At 43.7% G+C, this 16,534-nt stretch overlaps 1 protein-coding gene across 1 annotated transcript; it reads right to left on the bottom strand.

Moving 5' to 3' along the window:
- Window positions 1-1,083: 1,083 nt before the first annotated feature.
- LOC122170356 (ras GTPase-activating-like protein IQGAP1) lies at window positions 1,084-15,996 on the bottom strand (the record flags this gene model as incomplete). The annotated part of the gene is made up of 14 exons (XM_042837117.1): window positions 15,915-15,996; window positions 13,870-13,969; window positions 10,412-10,568; window positions 9,544-9,621; window positions 8,689-8,765; window positions 7,340-7,407; window positions 6,247-6,360; window positions 5,760-5,938; window positions 5,053-5,143; window positions 4,412-4,575; window positions 3,444-3,528; window positions 2,127-2,290; window positions 1,721-1,881; window positions 1,084-1,208 (listed from the first exon to the last, which is right to left on the bottom strand). Coding segments are annotated over exons 1-14 (1,615 nt in total), but the record flags the coding sequence as incomplete, so codon positions are not given.
- Window positions 15,997-16,534: the final 538 nt, after the last annotated feature.

Below are 16,534 nucleotides of genomic sequence, written 5' to 3'. Positions count from 1 at the left end.
GGCATGCTGCTCTCCCCATGAGTGCTGGGGGAAAGTAGGAAAAGAAAGACCTTTCTTACAAAAACACACACACTACGGTTGACACTACTCCATCTCATGAAGAACAAAGGAAAACACACATAGCAACTTTTGACTCAGGAAAGGGCACAGAGGACAAGCAGTAATTATCCTTGATTAATTAGCCAACAGGTCCAGAAAAAGACTACTCCGTGAAACAACAATATGTTACAGCTCCTCATTAGAAAGCATTCTTGACTTTGAAACCAAGTTGCAGGACAGTAGAAGGGTACATGTCGCTATGGCTTCAGGACTTCCTCAGACACTAGATAAGAAGTATCCATGCACAGGGGCACACAAGAAACTGAACATAGTTGCACTGGAACAGGTTGCCCAAGGTGGCTGTGGATGCCCCATCCCTGGAGGCACTCGAGGCCACGCTGGATGTGGCTCTGGGCAGCTTGGTCCGGTGGTTGGCGACCTGCACACAGCAGGGGGGCTGAAACTAGACGATCACTATGGTCCTTCCCAACCCAGGCCATTCTATGAAACACTAGCAGGTGAAAGAATTCAAAAGTTTCCTATCAAAACTATGTCACAAGATGTCAACTTATGTCATTATAAGATTTTCTGCATTTTATGGTTGCTGGTTTGGGTTTTCTGTTGTCCCTATTGTTGTATATAGGAGTGTTACAAGAAACAAGGAGCAGGATTACATGAACTTCCAGGCTTCTGCTGTGACGCCTCACAAATACAAGGCTGCAAAACCAGTGCTTTGGTGCACGCATGCACATGGCGTGCACTTGTTTGGGTCACGTGATCAGAGGAACTGAAGCCACACAGGAAGCCCGTGTCTATTTGGAGAGCCAGGAAGCAAGTCAGTCAAGATTCCAGGCTCTGACATAACATTTAAGCCTCTCTAGATGATAGCCTTTCCAGGGCAACTCAGCTACACAAGAAGCAGTGGCAAAAGGCAACTATCTCAGGCTATATGAATCCAGCAACAAGATTGTTCATTGGCATGCACCTACTTTTAGCACACCTTATGATCTAGGATCAGTCTAGCACTGATCAAGCAAAACTTACTTTCATGTTCTTCATGCACAGCTAAGTTCACACGATCCACACATGACTGGATATCATTCCACGTGATAAAGTCATTTTCTTCTGCACGCATCTGAGCTTTCAGCTTCATCAGATCATCAATATATCTGTCAAAGAACAAAAGTCAAAACCAGGAAGTATCATGTCATGAAAAACTGGCCAGGGAACACACAAGACAGCAATGAGAACTAAACACAAAATGGAAGAAGTAACACAAGGGTTAAAACTGACATATACAAAAGAAAGAAGGAATAGGAAAAAGACAAAAGACCGTGAGCAAGGCGGTCAGCTCCAGTGCAAAGCAATCAAGAAAAGCACTAAAACACCACATGACACTTTCAGACAAGAAACACAGGGCAGGAGCTGGCCTAGTGCAATTGAGAACCTCGTAGGGCCACAACATAGCTTTGTTGTGAAACCTTGATAAAGGTCTGAGAGACGGCACTCAGAGCAGATTAGTAAGAAATGGTGAAGGCAAAGACGAGATGCAAGAACCGAGAGAGAATAAATTAATATTGGAGTAAGCAGTGAAAGAACCTGAAGTATAAGGGGAAGAAAACCGAACCTCTCGTGAACGTAAGCAATATCAAAGACAGACATGAACCTTCAAAACACTCACCTCTGACAGTTCTCAGCCTCAATGTTTGTCAGACCTGTGACAGGATTGCTCAGTTGTCTCCATACTGTACTCACATCCCCTGAATCCAAAGCCCTATTAATCACAGCCACAGAAGAGAGCATCTCTACAGCAACAGATAATTCTGCATGGGTGAGGTTACCCTGCATACAAAGGGGAATACAGATCAATTACACTTGCTCTTCAAAACTACTGCTAGAGCACCAAGAGATTCAAACAGAATCTCACAGTGCCGAGTAGCTCAAAACTTCAAGATTAAGCATCCCGTCAGAACAGACTAAGCATAAAGGCAGTTCTACCAACACTCAAGACAGGCACATTTAGTGAAACAGACAAGGCAGATTTGATGATCCATATCAATTTACAGAAATAAGAATGTATTACTTACATCATGGCTTTGTTGCTGCAAGGTGGCCAGCTCCTTTTGATAAAGATCAGCAGCAAATGCATAAACCTCTGGTAGCTGGGCCTCTGGGTTCATCATTTCTGCCACAGTCTTCTCTGCATCACCCATTCTAATTGCAGCATTAATTCTGGTCACTGCTGCCAGCCCTAGCAGTTTGAAGAGGCAGCACATCAAAGAGGCAGCATGACAACAACGGCAGCAGACAGTTGGGCTCCCAGTCATGCAAGCACTTGTACTGTATTCAATAGTAAGAACCCTAACCTAAAAAACACAGAACCTAATTCCCCTACAGGTTTTCCAATCATTTGTTTACCCAACTAGTCCTGCATTACCAGACTACACAAGGCCCTCTTTAAAGTAAGACTCATTTTTAAACCAGTTTACCTTTTGTCTGATTATCAGAGGACTTTCTCACCAACTTCTGCCAATAAGAAGCCTCAGAACTGCCAATGTTTTTCATAGGTAATTCATAACAACTTTTCTTTCCAGTATCTATCACTGGTCAAGGCAGTACCAGGCATTCTACAGTGTCCTCTACACCCTACAGTGTTTTCACTTTCACACAGCACAAATGGGTAATAAACATCAAGCAGTACAAAGTACCTTACTGGTTCTCTGAAGGTAACCTCCTAGTTCCTACACCTGCACCATCTCCCTCTTGTCATTTCAACCACCTGTAACCAGATCCCTATCAGCTTTCTTTTGATGTGATCTAAATTGAACTAATTGCTATTGTACAGCCAGAATTAAACACTGAAAGCTTCTGGAACTTTCTCCAGAAGAGAGTTTTGCATGGTGTCAGAAGCACCTGAGTAAAAAAAAAAAAAATCCAGCCACTGTGATCTACATTTTATTTGCTATCTGATACCTAGAAACAGCCATTAAAAAAAAAGCTGAAAGTTCCATAGCTCAAATCAAGTAAGCCTTATGTCAGTAGTCAACAGTAAGCTAGTTTTAACACCTCACGGAGCAATCCAGATTTCTGTCACAGTCCATAGAACAAAATCTAACACAAACTGCCTAGGAAAATTATTTAAGGTGGACACAAGCTCCACGCTGCTCAGCATTTCATCTCATTTGCTGTTATCTCAAGCAGTATTTTTAAGAGCTTGATAGAAGACAGAGCCAGCTGTCATGATTATTTTCCATGTTTCAGTAGCCTCAAACTACTTAAAGAACATCCATGATGGTCTGAGATAGCCCTGCTATAACCTCATGTGAACGCAAATATTGTGCTTTCTCATCCTCCTGATCACATCCCACAGATACTTTGTCGCTATCATTTTTGCCACTCCTTACTTTGCTGATATTGTTGTGCTGCTTTGTTAGCAGCATCCACTCCCAACTGTAAATCCTCCTTCTGCAGAAGACCTGCAATGCCAGCCTGAGGAAAAAAAAAACCAGGGAGAGTGAAACAACATCAGCTCATTCAGTGCAAATAGCTCAGCAAAAGGAATAAACAAACAGAAGAAAACAGCCTTTCCTTAAGGCACTTCAATTAGTCACAGTAATGCAACCAAGTCACAGTGTTTTACACCCAAAATGTACATATGCATCCACCACAATGCCCAAGATCTAGTTTGCTGGAACTGTACAACTAATTTGTCCACATTTTTCTTGGGTCTGAAGGCACACAATACCTTACATCTCTGCTTGGGTGCACCTTTTCAAAATATAATTCACACAGAAGTAACCACCTTCATAGCACCCTATTTTCCCCCATTATTGTGGATGACATTGTAATAACTGAGACAACACTGTTTTTTAAAATCTACTACATGAATTTTTTATGTAGCATACTTAAGCAACCTGCACCTAAAATCTACCGAAGAGTTGGCTTGAAATGAAAAGCTAATGTCAACCTTGATTATGGACAGGATTTTCCACAGTGAAAATAGTATAGTGCTTATCCAACAGTTACTTATAAAACACAAATATTCACATTGTCTGAGCGCTGAAAATAGTAAAATAAGAGAAAATACGTGCCTTTATTGTACAGCTCTATATATAATTTAAAGTTCACTCAAAGTATTTTAATTACATATACCTACCTATATGTATAAGCATTATACTGGCCTTTCATATGCAGAGATGAAAACTAACCAATGTTTAATGTATGCTTATGTCTATAAAGCTTTTCCAAAGCAACACTAAACTGTTATGCATGTATACTGCAAGCAATTAGCACGCAAAGGACAATGAGATGGTGAAAGGGAAATAAATAAAAATGTAAATCAACAATCACAGTGATTCAGGCTTTTGCATACCTCCTGTTTCTGTTGTCTATCACTCAAAAACTGCTTGAAATACCAGTCGCAATTTTCTCGTAGCAATCCTCGGAGTCCCAGGGCTGGTGTTGCTAAAGCTTCATACAGAGCTAACGCATCTCCTTGTTCTAAAGCGAGGCCAATCTTGGATATGGCTGCAGATGCTAGCAACAGTAAAGCAGAATTTTCAGAGAAACATTAAAAGAATAAGTCCCATCACCTATATAACCTACTGCTCAGAAGCAGTCTTAGATCTAATGGTTGTCAAATTAGGCATGTAATCTGAATGGAAGATTTCCAAAGCCAATTGCAAAGCACTACTTTAACGAGAGGCTGGAGGATGGACATAACATGAGTTACTCAGTGGGATAGGAGAACAGCAGTGCAGCTCCAGCAGCAACACAGACAATCCATTCTCTTAAGGAAGGGCAGCAGAAGTCAAAATAAATGCAGCTTACAACTACATACATATGGGTAACGTGTTCAAAAAAAAAAAAACAAAAACCCACAACAGAACAGCTGCCTTCCATTTATGTTAGCACTCCAGAAGCTTTCTGCTTGATACTGAAAGCAAGGAGGAGCACAGGTATCATTTTAAACAATGCTTTTGATCAGAACTATTATTTTAGCACGATACCTACTGTTCACTTTATTGATGTTTCCCTGAATCTCAGCTTGAGTCAGAAGTTCTTCATATACATCTCTCTCTCTTTCTGAATTTTCTGAGGAAATCTGAAATAAAAATGAATAAAACTCCTTCATCTTCACAAAGTTTTATGATCCTGTCATGGAAAGAGTTGGTGACCATCACCACCTATACAGAGCTGTGAGAGAGGGAGTTCACCTGTGCCCTAAATATGCAAAAAGTCCTAGAACTACACAAACTCCAATTCAAACAGTACAGAAACACCTTAATCCAGTTTACAGGCTCTATATAAACACACAGAGCTTCAGAACGTGGAAAGCCAACAATATATGTAGAGTATTTGTTATACAGTATTCTAAAATTACCTGGAATCTTTCTGAGGGTCAGTTGGTTATTCTGACCATTTCATTGTTGTAAAAATATATCAATATTGAAAATTCCCGAAGTATAAAGGATGATATGAATGCTGCATGTACATATGCAACCCATAATTCAGAGAGCTGAATACAGTAATGCAAGTGCTGCTGCCTGTCTTCTACAATAGGAAAACAGATTACGGGGACCAATATTAGAATATCAGCAGGAATAAATCCCCCTAATACTACTCTCACAGGACTGTAATACATTCACTCAGCATTCCCCTAAAACTACAACATAAAATTGCAATACGAACAAATACCTAGTTTAAAAACATTTACTTACCCTGTTTTTAGCATTCTCCATCTTGTCTTTTTTTGCTCTGTAGAGAGTGTCTTGGTAAGTAGATTCCAAGTGATCATCAAGATTGATTAGCATGGCATTAGGGTTCTTCATTGCCACAAGAGTGTCAGCTGGAACCTGGTGGTCAATTGCCTCATTAATGGCAATGACAGCAGCATGTACTGAAAAAGAAGCCCGTTAGTCACTCACAAACCTAACAGTCCTGTTACACATTGAGAACTTGACTGAAAAGTGAAAAATTATCTGAAAGTTAACTAGAAAGCAAAAGCAGCAGGGTTTGGTGCTCCTGACAAAAAATGTGGCCTACTTCCCAGTAGTATATGTCAGCTAACCTAATCAGTGGGGCGGGTGCACATCAATCCTCTTTCGTCTTCCAGAAGGTTTGTATTTTCTTACAGCGAGGGACATAAAAACAGACACTTAGTATACAATATTTTGGTCTGAATAATCACATGAAAATGAAACCTACATGCTGCTTCATCCACAGAGAGCTCATTTGCTAGAATTCCTCCAATCTTGCTGAAGGCAGGCATCTGTATGCCGTACTTCTCCAGTTCAAGCCTCATATTACTGATTTCTTCCTCTGAAACATATATTAAAAAAAAAAGCGTTGCACAATCTATAATACACTAGGAACCAGTTCCACAATATTAGCTGTGGCTACAGGAAAGGCTGGAGTAACTACAGTAAATACCATTGTTTCATTTATACTTTGAGTACAACTCTGTAAAAGTAAGCAAAATAAACAGAAACTGCTGTCATTTTGCACTCCTTCCTAAAATTTGTACTTATCCCAGAAACTCATACGTAAGTATTCTGCATTCTTTCCCATGAGAAAACATCACGTAACTCAAAAATCTAGAAACACACTCCATTATTATGAGGTGCTTCAAAGATGGTGGCAAACAGGTCAGGAAAATGCCCAAACAATGTATGTTTGTTTTTTTTTCTCCTGCAGAAAAGAGGATGAAGAATATGGAGACATGCTGCTGATAAACCCCAAATAACCCAAAAGCAGCGCCATTTAAGTTTAGCCTTTCGTAGGTACAATTAGTAAATGCTGTGCAGGAAAACAAAGCTTTTAAATCAGGTATGTCTTCAGATAGTAATCTCTCCAACACGAAACACACAAATCAGGCACTTCTGCAACAATCAAGCAACTGAAACCTTGAGGAGGCATCTGTGTGGGCAAACACAGCTCTGCTTTAAACTCTTAAAGGAGACCAGAACTGCTTACCAAGCACTGAAGTGAAACCTCTCCCAAGGGATAAAGGTGACACCAAAACATCTTTCAACAGAAGTGAAAAACTAAGGGGCTGTTATTTGTGAAGATAACGGTAGCGAACCAATGACTATTTAACAACCTGGCTAATAAGCACCCAAAACAAACCTTCCACTTTAACTTCTGGAACTCTTCACAACCATTAGTATCTAATTTAATTTGCATTTGGGAAAAACCAACATTAACAATCCTTTCATTGATCTAGACAATATCCCCTACAGCTGAAATAAAGGCAGTGCATACTGGTACAAACTTCATTTTTTTATTTTTATTTTTTTACCTGTGAAGTCCACCTTCCCATATAAATCCTGAATTTGGGGGGCAAGACCCAATTTGAACAGGTACAGGCTATAAAAGAAAATAAGCAATGAGAAAGACTAATTTTTCTTCATGGTTAATTTTAAGATATCACAATTTAAGAGAGAAAAATATCAAAGGAACCATTCCAGCATACCAACCCATTTAACAGCTCACAACTACCAATAAGGTACAAGCTGATCCTCCTGTCTCCTTCCCTCCTCAGCTGCACTTGACTTGCTCATAAGGTGATGTCACTTACTAATATGATGTAAGCACATTCACTTGGTCATTTTTTTCCCCGCTGTAATTTCAGTGAATTAATCTGATTAACAAAGAAGCTTGGTGGAAAATGGAACTGATACAAAGCTAAGACAACTGGGACTGGGGAAAGAGAAGCAAGTTCTCTACTTGTCTGTCAAGATGGCTCAGCACAGCTCATGGACCTGTACCCTCTAGTAAAGTATCTGATCATTAAAAATAAATTACTAAAAAAAAAAAAAAAAACCAAAAACCTGTGCCTCAGATGGAACTCCATTTTAACTGCATGGAAAATAAACAACAGACAATTTCACATTTCTACATTACCTCAACACGCAATATCTAAATTTCCTGCATTTATATTTCAGTATTTAAAGGGAGGCTGTAAGGAGGAAAGGGCTAGACTCTTTAGCAGGATCTGTTGTGGTAGGAGAAGGGGAAATGATTTCAAACTTAAAGAAGGTAGACTTAGGTGAGATATAAGGAAAAGGCATGGTGGGACTTGTTTGGTTTTTTCTTTTTACAGTAAGGGTGCTGAGGCACTGGAACAGGTTGCCCTGAGAGATGCTGGAAGCTCTGTCCTTGGAGATGTTCACACCAGGCTCAGAGCAACCTGATTTAGCTGTAGTCATCCCTGTTCTCCTGCAGGAGAATTGGACTAGTAAGACTTCAAGGGGCCCTTCCAACTCAAAAGATTCTATCTTTCTGTGACATAAAAAACAAACACTAGATAATAGGAAGAAATTCTTTATCATAGGGTGGTGAGATGCTAGAAAAGGTTGGCTGGAGAACGTTGTGGATGCCCATCCCTGAAGGCATTCAAGGCCAAGTCAGATGGGGCCCTGGGCAGTCTTATACAGTGGGGGGGCAACCAGCCCGTGGCAGGATTGGAACTAGATGATATTTAAGGTCTCTTCAAACCTAAGCCGTCCTATGTTAAGATTGGAGCGAAGATCTACAACAGCTCTGCTAGTCCCCATTCACCCTTCAGCCCAGCCTTCTTTCCCTCACCGTTCAGCTTTCCAGGCAGATTTCAGAAGGAACTGGAGATTTCTGCCTCGCATGCCTTACCTGAGTGCATGAATACAGTAGATACAGCGCGGCATGTTCTTGCGATCGTAGATATCAGTAGTTTCTGGGTAGAATATCTGAAGATAAAACAAAATTAGCAAGCTGAACAATACATCCACTACATAATCAGATGTCCTAACTGTGCTAAGACCAAATTTTCTGCAGTACACTAATTAAACAATCTATAAAACCAAAACTTTTCATGCTTCTCTAAGCCTAGCACATCTCCTGCGTAAATTCACACTTTTTTTTTTTTTTAAATCTTTCATCCAAACCAAAGCTCCTACTTTCCTGCCCAAGTTCTACATGCATGAAAGTGCATTCCCCTTCCTTCATGTGCCCACATAACACTACCAAGGCCCATGTATTTTCAGGCAACCGTGTTTATTAAACTCCTCTGAGATATAGGGCCAATAATTTATATTTAAGCCATACCTGAAGCCTATTTCAAATTTGCCAACGAAGCTTTTAAGTTAATCTGAACAAATTGCGAGCTAACAGTTTTCTGTTGCACTGCTTCTTTTAATATAGATTTCAGAAAAACTGCCACAATCTAACTGCAGCTCAGATACTGTGCAATAGAATGCAGAGTACAAACAACATACTTGTACACAGTATGCAAGGTTTGTAGCATGGAAGAGAAGAAGTAGCTATTATGCTCCCAATCATTCTCACTCAAGGCAGGATGGAAGATTTCATCAAGTTCTTAGATAGAAAATCTATACAAATGCAAATCCAAAGAATGAAAAAGCCACATGAACTCTGCTGGTTTTAGTGCAACAGGAAATACTCCCACAGAACATACAGTTATTTTTGAGATTACATACCAGTCTGCACATACAACACAGAAATTACCTTAGGAAGGCCAATCTCAGCCATGGCATTTAGCCACTGAATTACATTATCAGTGTGCCGGAAGTGGAGACCAGTTGCCTGAAACAAAAATAGGCAGAAAGAAGAGGACATGCAAAATATCACAGCTGATAATACAGTGAAAAAAAAACAGTACACCCAAAGAAAAAAAAAACGTGTCAGAACTCTTCTATATATACAATTACAATGCTTATTTATAACACCACAAGTTCTTTCACAGCTGTAAGATCAGACATAAAGAGTCCACAGCCCTCACTTACCCGATATTCTCAAACAAAGATGTTTCGCATAGAATCACAGAGTGGTTTGATTAGGAAGGGACCTTTAAGATCACCTAGTTCCAAACCCCCTGCGATAGGCAGGGACATCTCTCTCCAGACCAGGTTGCTCACAGCCCCATCCAGCCTGGCCCTGAATGCTCCCAGGAAGAGAGCACCCACAGCCTCACTGGGCAACCTATTCCAGGGTCTCACCATCCTCACAGTAAAGAATTTCTTGTTGATACCTAACCTAAATCTACCCTCTTCCAGTTTAAAGCCATTGCCCCTCATCCTGTCATTACATGACCTAATAAAGAGTCCCTCTTTCCTGCAGGCCCCTTTCAGGTACTGGAATGCTGCTATAAGGTCTCCCGGAATCTTCTCCAGGCTAAAGAGCCCCTGTTCTTACAGCCTGTCCTCACAGAGGAGGTGCTGCAGCCCTTCACTCATCTTCGTGGCCCTTCTTTGGACCCGCTTCTCAGTTAATATTAATATAAAAGAACTTTCTGTTTATTCAGGCCACACCTCTATCTGCACATTTTCCTATTTGAGGTCTACCTAAGCCAATATCCACAGCCAGCAGCTCTCACCTTGTATCTAGTCTGCTCCCTATCGTAGATTTTCTTCACAGAAACCACCTTGGGGGAGAAAAAGTTTCCAAGTTTGGCCAAGTAGACACCATTTCTCAATCCTTCTTCCAGTTCTGTTGTGGGAGGAAGCTCCTCATTCAGACAGGCCTCCATCCACCTGGAAGTGCAAGAAGAACAAAGTACAATTCCAATTTGTAAACATAACTCCATGCTAAGTTCCATGCTACTACTACTAAATCACTCTCCAGCACAGTATTTATTTAGCATTAGAGGCTGAACATCGGTACAGCACTATCAGACAATCCGAGTCACTAAGATAACAGTAATGCTCCATAAAAAATGTTAAGCGCAGAGCCCAGCAGTCAGTGCTTCAGAAGTTAAGATACCATCTCCCCATCATATTCTTCCTCCAGCCCACGATTTAGCTGCTGCTGGTCTACATACAGTAGCCAACCTGTCTTTGTAACTCACTTAAATTTTCTTCTCAAACATAGGCTCACCTAACAAGTATCTTTTTATTCAATTTTAACAAAAGGTTTGGTAGTTCATAGAATCATACGTTTGGAAACAACCTGCAAGATCATCATCCTCCCATTACCATTGCTACCACAAGCACTAAACCAGATCTCGCAGCTCCTCATCCAGGCGCCTCTTGACCACTGCCAGGGACGGCGACTCCACCACCTCCCTGTGCAGCCATTCCAGTGCCTGACCACTAAGAGAAAAAGTTCTTCCTTATGTCTAACCTAAACCTCCGCTGGTACAACTTTGAGCCATTTCCTCAGGTCCTGTTTGTTGCCTGGAAGAAGAGGACAAATCCCTCCTCATCACAACCTTCCTTCAAGAAATTGTACAGTGCAACGAGGTCTCCCCTGAGCATCCTCTTCTCCAAACTAAACAATCCCAGCTCCCTCAGCCATTCCTCATAAGACTTGTGCTCCAGACCCCTCATCATCTTCGCTACTCTGCTCTGGACACACTCCAGGGCATTTTCTTTTTTGTAGTGAAGGGCCCAAAACTCAACACAGTACTCGAGGTGCGGCCTCACCAGTGCTGAGTACAGGGGATGCTCACCTCCCTGCTCCTGCTGGCCACACCATTTCTAATGCAGGCCAGGATGCCGTCGGCCCTCTTGGCCACCTGGGCACACTGTGGGCTCATTTTCAGCTGAGCATCAACCAACACCCCCAGGTCCCTTTCCTTCTCACACTCGTCCAGCCGCTCATCCCCAGTCCTATAACGCTGCAGGGGGTTGTTGTGCCCAAAGTGCAGGACCCGGCATTCGGCCTTGTTGAACCTCATCCCATTCACCTCAGCCCAGTGATCCAGCCTGTCTAAATCCCTCTGAAGGGCCGCCCTACCCTCAGGCAGATCAATACCACCTCCCAGCTTGGTGTCATCTGCAAACTTACTGAGGGCGCACTCAATCCCTTCATCCAGATCATCAATAAAGATATTAAACAGGATGGGCCCCAGTACCGACCCCTGGGGGACACCACTCATAACAGGTCGCCAGCTGGACTTAGCTCCATTAACCACTACCTACTGGGCACGGCCCTCTAGCCAGTCGCTTACCCAAAGAAGAGTATACCTGCCCAGGCCACAGGCAGCCAGTTTCCCCAGGAGAATACTATGAGAGACTATGTCAAAGGCTTTGCTGAAGTCTAGATAGACTACATCAACAGCCTTACCCTCATCTATCAGGCTGGTCATCCAGTCGTAGGAGATGAGGTTGATCAAGCACAACCTGCCTTTCACAAGCCTGTGCTGGCTAGGCCTGATTGCCTGGGCGCCATGCACGTGCCGCATCATCTCCCCCAAGATGATCTGCTCCATAAGTTTCCCTGGTACTGAAGTCAGGCTGACAGGCCTGTAAGATCCCCGAGTCCTCCTTAAGGCTGTTCGTATAGATAGGAGTCACATCAGCAAGCCTCCAGTCCTCTGGGACCTCTCCAGATAATCAGGAGCAGTGGTAGATGGCACGAGCTGCTCAGCAATCACCCCTGCCAGCTCCCTCAGCATCTCAGGATGAAGCCCATCTGATCCCATGAAGTTATTTAAGACTCTATGGCTGATTCAAGCTCCTCTAGCTGACCCTCTTACAATTTTGTCATGAAGTCTACGCTCCTGGCCTACATATTTTACCCTACCTTACTACAAAAGCAGAAAAGGCACACACACTTTTGTGGTCTGACTTTCAATAACAGAGCTTTGACTTTCCTCATAACAACAGACTTTATCATATCTTATTTCCTCCTGTTAATGGTGCTATTATAGTTCCTCTTAACAGTTAGTGTTGGAAGGACCTTAAAACCCCCACAGTTCCAAACCCCTGCCTGGGCGGGATTGCCATCCACTTAACCAGGCTGCCCAGGGACCCATTCAACCTGGTCTTGAACACCTCTGAGGACGGGGCAATCACAAACTCTCTGGGCAGCCTTCGCCAGGTTTGACTCGGTCCCGGGAACTCTCTCTCATCTTGTCTGATTTATTAATCTCAATTTCAATTAAATTGTATCTATTGTGTTATCTTGTATTTCGATATTATAGTAAAATAATTTTTCCTCCATAGATTGTTGCTGCTGTTCTTTTCCTCCCTTCCTTCCTTCCCATTTCTGTGGGACTGGGGTGCGGGGGAGGGCAGAGGCCTGGTGCCCCTGTCACGGACGTAGATTGATCTGGCCAACTCCGTGATAGATGGCAACTCAGCACAACTCTACCACTTGACATCATTACAAAAATGTAGATACCATGTTGGAATGTACGATGTCAGCACTTCTATCAGAGTCCACAACGCAATAATTGGGCTCTTGTAAGCGTGAGCATCAATGCCTCAGTTTGAAAGCTTCTGTTTTGGCACTGCACTTCCAAAACGACACGGAGTTGAGAGAAGTCAGAAAAATCCATGGAAAAAGGACCACAGGTCTATTAAACAGGACCCAAGGAGAAATATGAAAGTATTGGGTTTCCAGTTTAAGAGAAGAATAAGAGAAGAAAAGTCAGGTTACAAATAAAAATGTGTAAAAGGCTGCAGATAAGTGAAAGAGAATAATCTGTTCTTCATATCCATAAGCAGGTAGTAAGGTAATACTACACCAAGGCAAATACAAGTTAGGTAATAGTAGGAACCTTTCAGCACTGAGAATACCAAAACACTATAGCAGTGAAGTCCTTATCACAAGTAATTAAACGAATAAATAAAAAAAAATATTTAAGAGCATGTAAGATAAGCATAACAAGAACTTCTACTAGGCATAGATTTTTTTTATTTTTATTTTTATTTTTTGGCAGAAAAACAGTCTGGAGGATCACAGAGTTCAGTTTTTGGGTTTTGTTTTGTTTTTTAAAAACACAACGAATGTAGAAACACATAGGAGGTAAGCTGCATCCAAATTACTCCCCTTACAAAATATCATGACTTTAAAAGTTCCAGGCATTTGAAACCCCCTTATTCTTACCTCTTTGCTTCCTCCAGATGACAAAGGTATTCATAGGCTACATTCTGGCGCCGTCTTTCGTCCATTTCCTCTGCTGTTAACCTTTCATTATCCAAGACAGCTGCAAGTAGTCAAATAAATACTCTCAGACAGAAAAAGACTGAACATCTGCAGCAACCGGACAGATCAACACAGTGGAAAAGGCATCACAACAAAGGTGGGATGATGGAAGTACTGGCACAATTCTATGGTGCCATAAAGGAAGGGAAGAAGATTGCTCACCCGCATCAGAAGATTCCAGGTTCACAGGGAAAAGCTTCACCAAGGAGGGATCTCCAGAAAGAGATCCTTCCACAGCAGCAGCCAGCCCTTAAATGAGCTCTAAGAGAGGTGGCAGTCAGGCTGCACCCCTTCCTGTCCTACAGCTGAATTGCCTTCACCTGTGCTCCCAGGGCTGACCGCTCCTTTCCCCAGGTGCTCAATCATGGGTCAGCTGTGACTCAGCAGTTCCCATACAACATCACAAATCATATCCTACCTTCCTCACAAGAACTCATCCCAGGCATTATTTGTCTTAGAAAAATGAAGAAACAAATACACGTGTGCTTTGCAAATAACAAGAGACATGGTTTCCTTATCCTTCCACCCTCATTGCATAAGTTCTCCATCTTCCCTGATTTCTCAATCTGACTTTGATTCAACTTTTCCTCATCTGCCAATTTCTCTGAAACCATTTCATTCTAGCTTTGCCTTTCTCTTTCTCAGAAGCACATCAGTGACACATCTCTCTCCACCTGCATACTGATTTTGGCAGTCAAAGATTAAAGGACAGCTGCATATTTTTACACCATGTAATTCCTTCTATACTGTTGTATTTCATCCCTAAAATAACAGAAATGCTCCTCTCAGCCATCACCTGGAGGATAATTTAGATCCACAACCTGCGTATCGTATCATCTTTGGATCAAAATCCTACAGTTATATGCCTAAATCTTCCACTTACTGCTAAGTACCTCTGCCATGCTCTCATGTTGAAAAAGCCACTTTTTTTTTTTTTTTAAAGTTTAATGGATGAACGTGACAAATGGGAAACACCTTGTATCGTAGTTAGTCAAAGGTTAGCTTACACCTGAAATACCTCCACCAAACAAAAACAGTGGATCAGATACCAACCACAGCATTTGAGATCAAGCAAAGCCTTGGTAAGAACCGCCAGGACGTCTCAGAAAGCCGTCTGAGGTACCCGCACACATTCTTCCCATTACTTCAGCCTTTCCCAAAGTTACAAGAGCTGACAACGGCCTCACGCCACGCGGTACCGCCCCCGAGCGAGGAGCAGCGCTGCCGCCCCCGCCCCTCCCGCAGACCCCACCTGCGGCCGCGCCCCGACCGCCGCTTTCGCCATCTCCCATCCGCCGCACGGCGCCTGCTCCATCTTTGCTCGCTTTTGACGTGACGTCTTGCACAAGCGACCACACACCACAGAAACATCGAATCGAAGCCCCCTCTCCAGAGCAAGCTCCTCCATTTTCGAGGAGACGAAGGCGTTCTACCTGGACGCATCAGATCAATTCGGATGGTAGGCGAAGGACCGCTGCCGAAACAGGCAGCGGTCGGCCCGCCACGGCAGCGGCCCGCCGCGCCCTTCTGCCGAGATCGCTCCATCAGCGCAGCCCCCGCCCCGCCGCATCCCCTCCCCGCGGCGGACATGTTGGGCGAGGCGCGCAGCGCGCCCACGACACACGCGAGCGAGCCTCACGCAGGCGGCCAGCGACGGCCCGCCCGTCCTCCGCCTTCTCCCGCTGCTCTTCTCTACCGCCCGCGAGAGACCCATCGAGCTCGGGCGAGTTCGCGCGACCCACGGCACCCGCCCCGCGGGAGGCTCGTCGCGCCGCGCTGCCCCAGGGAACGAGGCTCCCCGCTCCCCCCGCCGGAGCCTCCGCGCCCAGTGGCGGTCCCGGGAAGGGACGGACCGCGCAAGCCGGGCTGGGCGTCGCCGGTCGGGATGTGTCCTAGCGGCGGCGCCGCCGATTCCCAGAGCCGAGCCCGGGCCCCCCGGTACTCACAGCCGTAGTGCGGCCGGGACACGCCCAAGCCGTCCACCTCCTCCGCCGCCATAGCGCTGTGCTGGTCCGGGGCCGGCCGGGAGCTGGGCGAGGCTGTTCCTCTTCCTGCAGTGCCGGGTGTGGCGGAGGAGGAGCCGCGCCGCTCGTTCCGTTGCCGGCTCCATCCGCCCGAGTTCGGTTGGGAAGCCGCCTCTGCTCTGCCCCGCCCGCCCCGCACGTATCGCTGGGCAACGATGTCACCGTCCAACGTTCTGCCTCTGCTGTGCACCCAAACCTTAAGAGCGTCCCAAGTTCTACAGTTAACACAGAACGCACTACCGGCTGTCCATTATTCAGAGGAAAGGAAAGCTGGGATAATACGAAGTCATATGCAAATAAGGCTTTAAGAATATATAGGCTCAACACCAAAAGATTGAAAGATGGAAACGTATCACTATTACCAGTTACCATTTAATAATTACCATTATTACCAGTACCATTATTAAGACCAGCTTTACAAACCAGATGAAAAGATCACTGTGCATCTTGCTAATGCACATATCTGTGTGCATTTCTCCTTTAAAAAAAAAAAATATATATATATATTTAAAAGTACAAACAAACGCAGCAACACTGATCAG

Source organism: Centrocercus urophasianus, unplaced genomic scaffold, assembly GCF_019232065.1.
Source record: "Centrocercus urophasianus isolate 14NV4802_14NV808 unplaced genomic scaffold, USGS_Curo_1.0 seq_68, whole genome shotgun sequence".
Lineage (NCBI taxonomy): Eukaryota > Metazoa > Chordata > Aves > Galliformes > Phasianidae > Centrocercus > Centrocercus urophasianus.
Note: the sequence above shows the minus strand (reverse complement) of the source record. Positions and strands in the feature narration are given on the sequence as shown.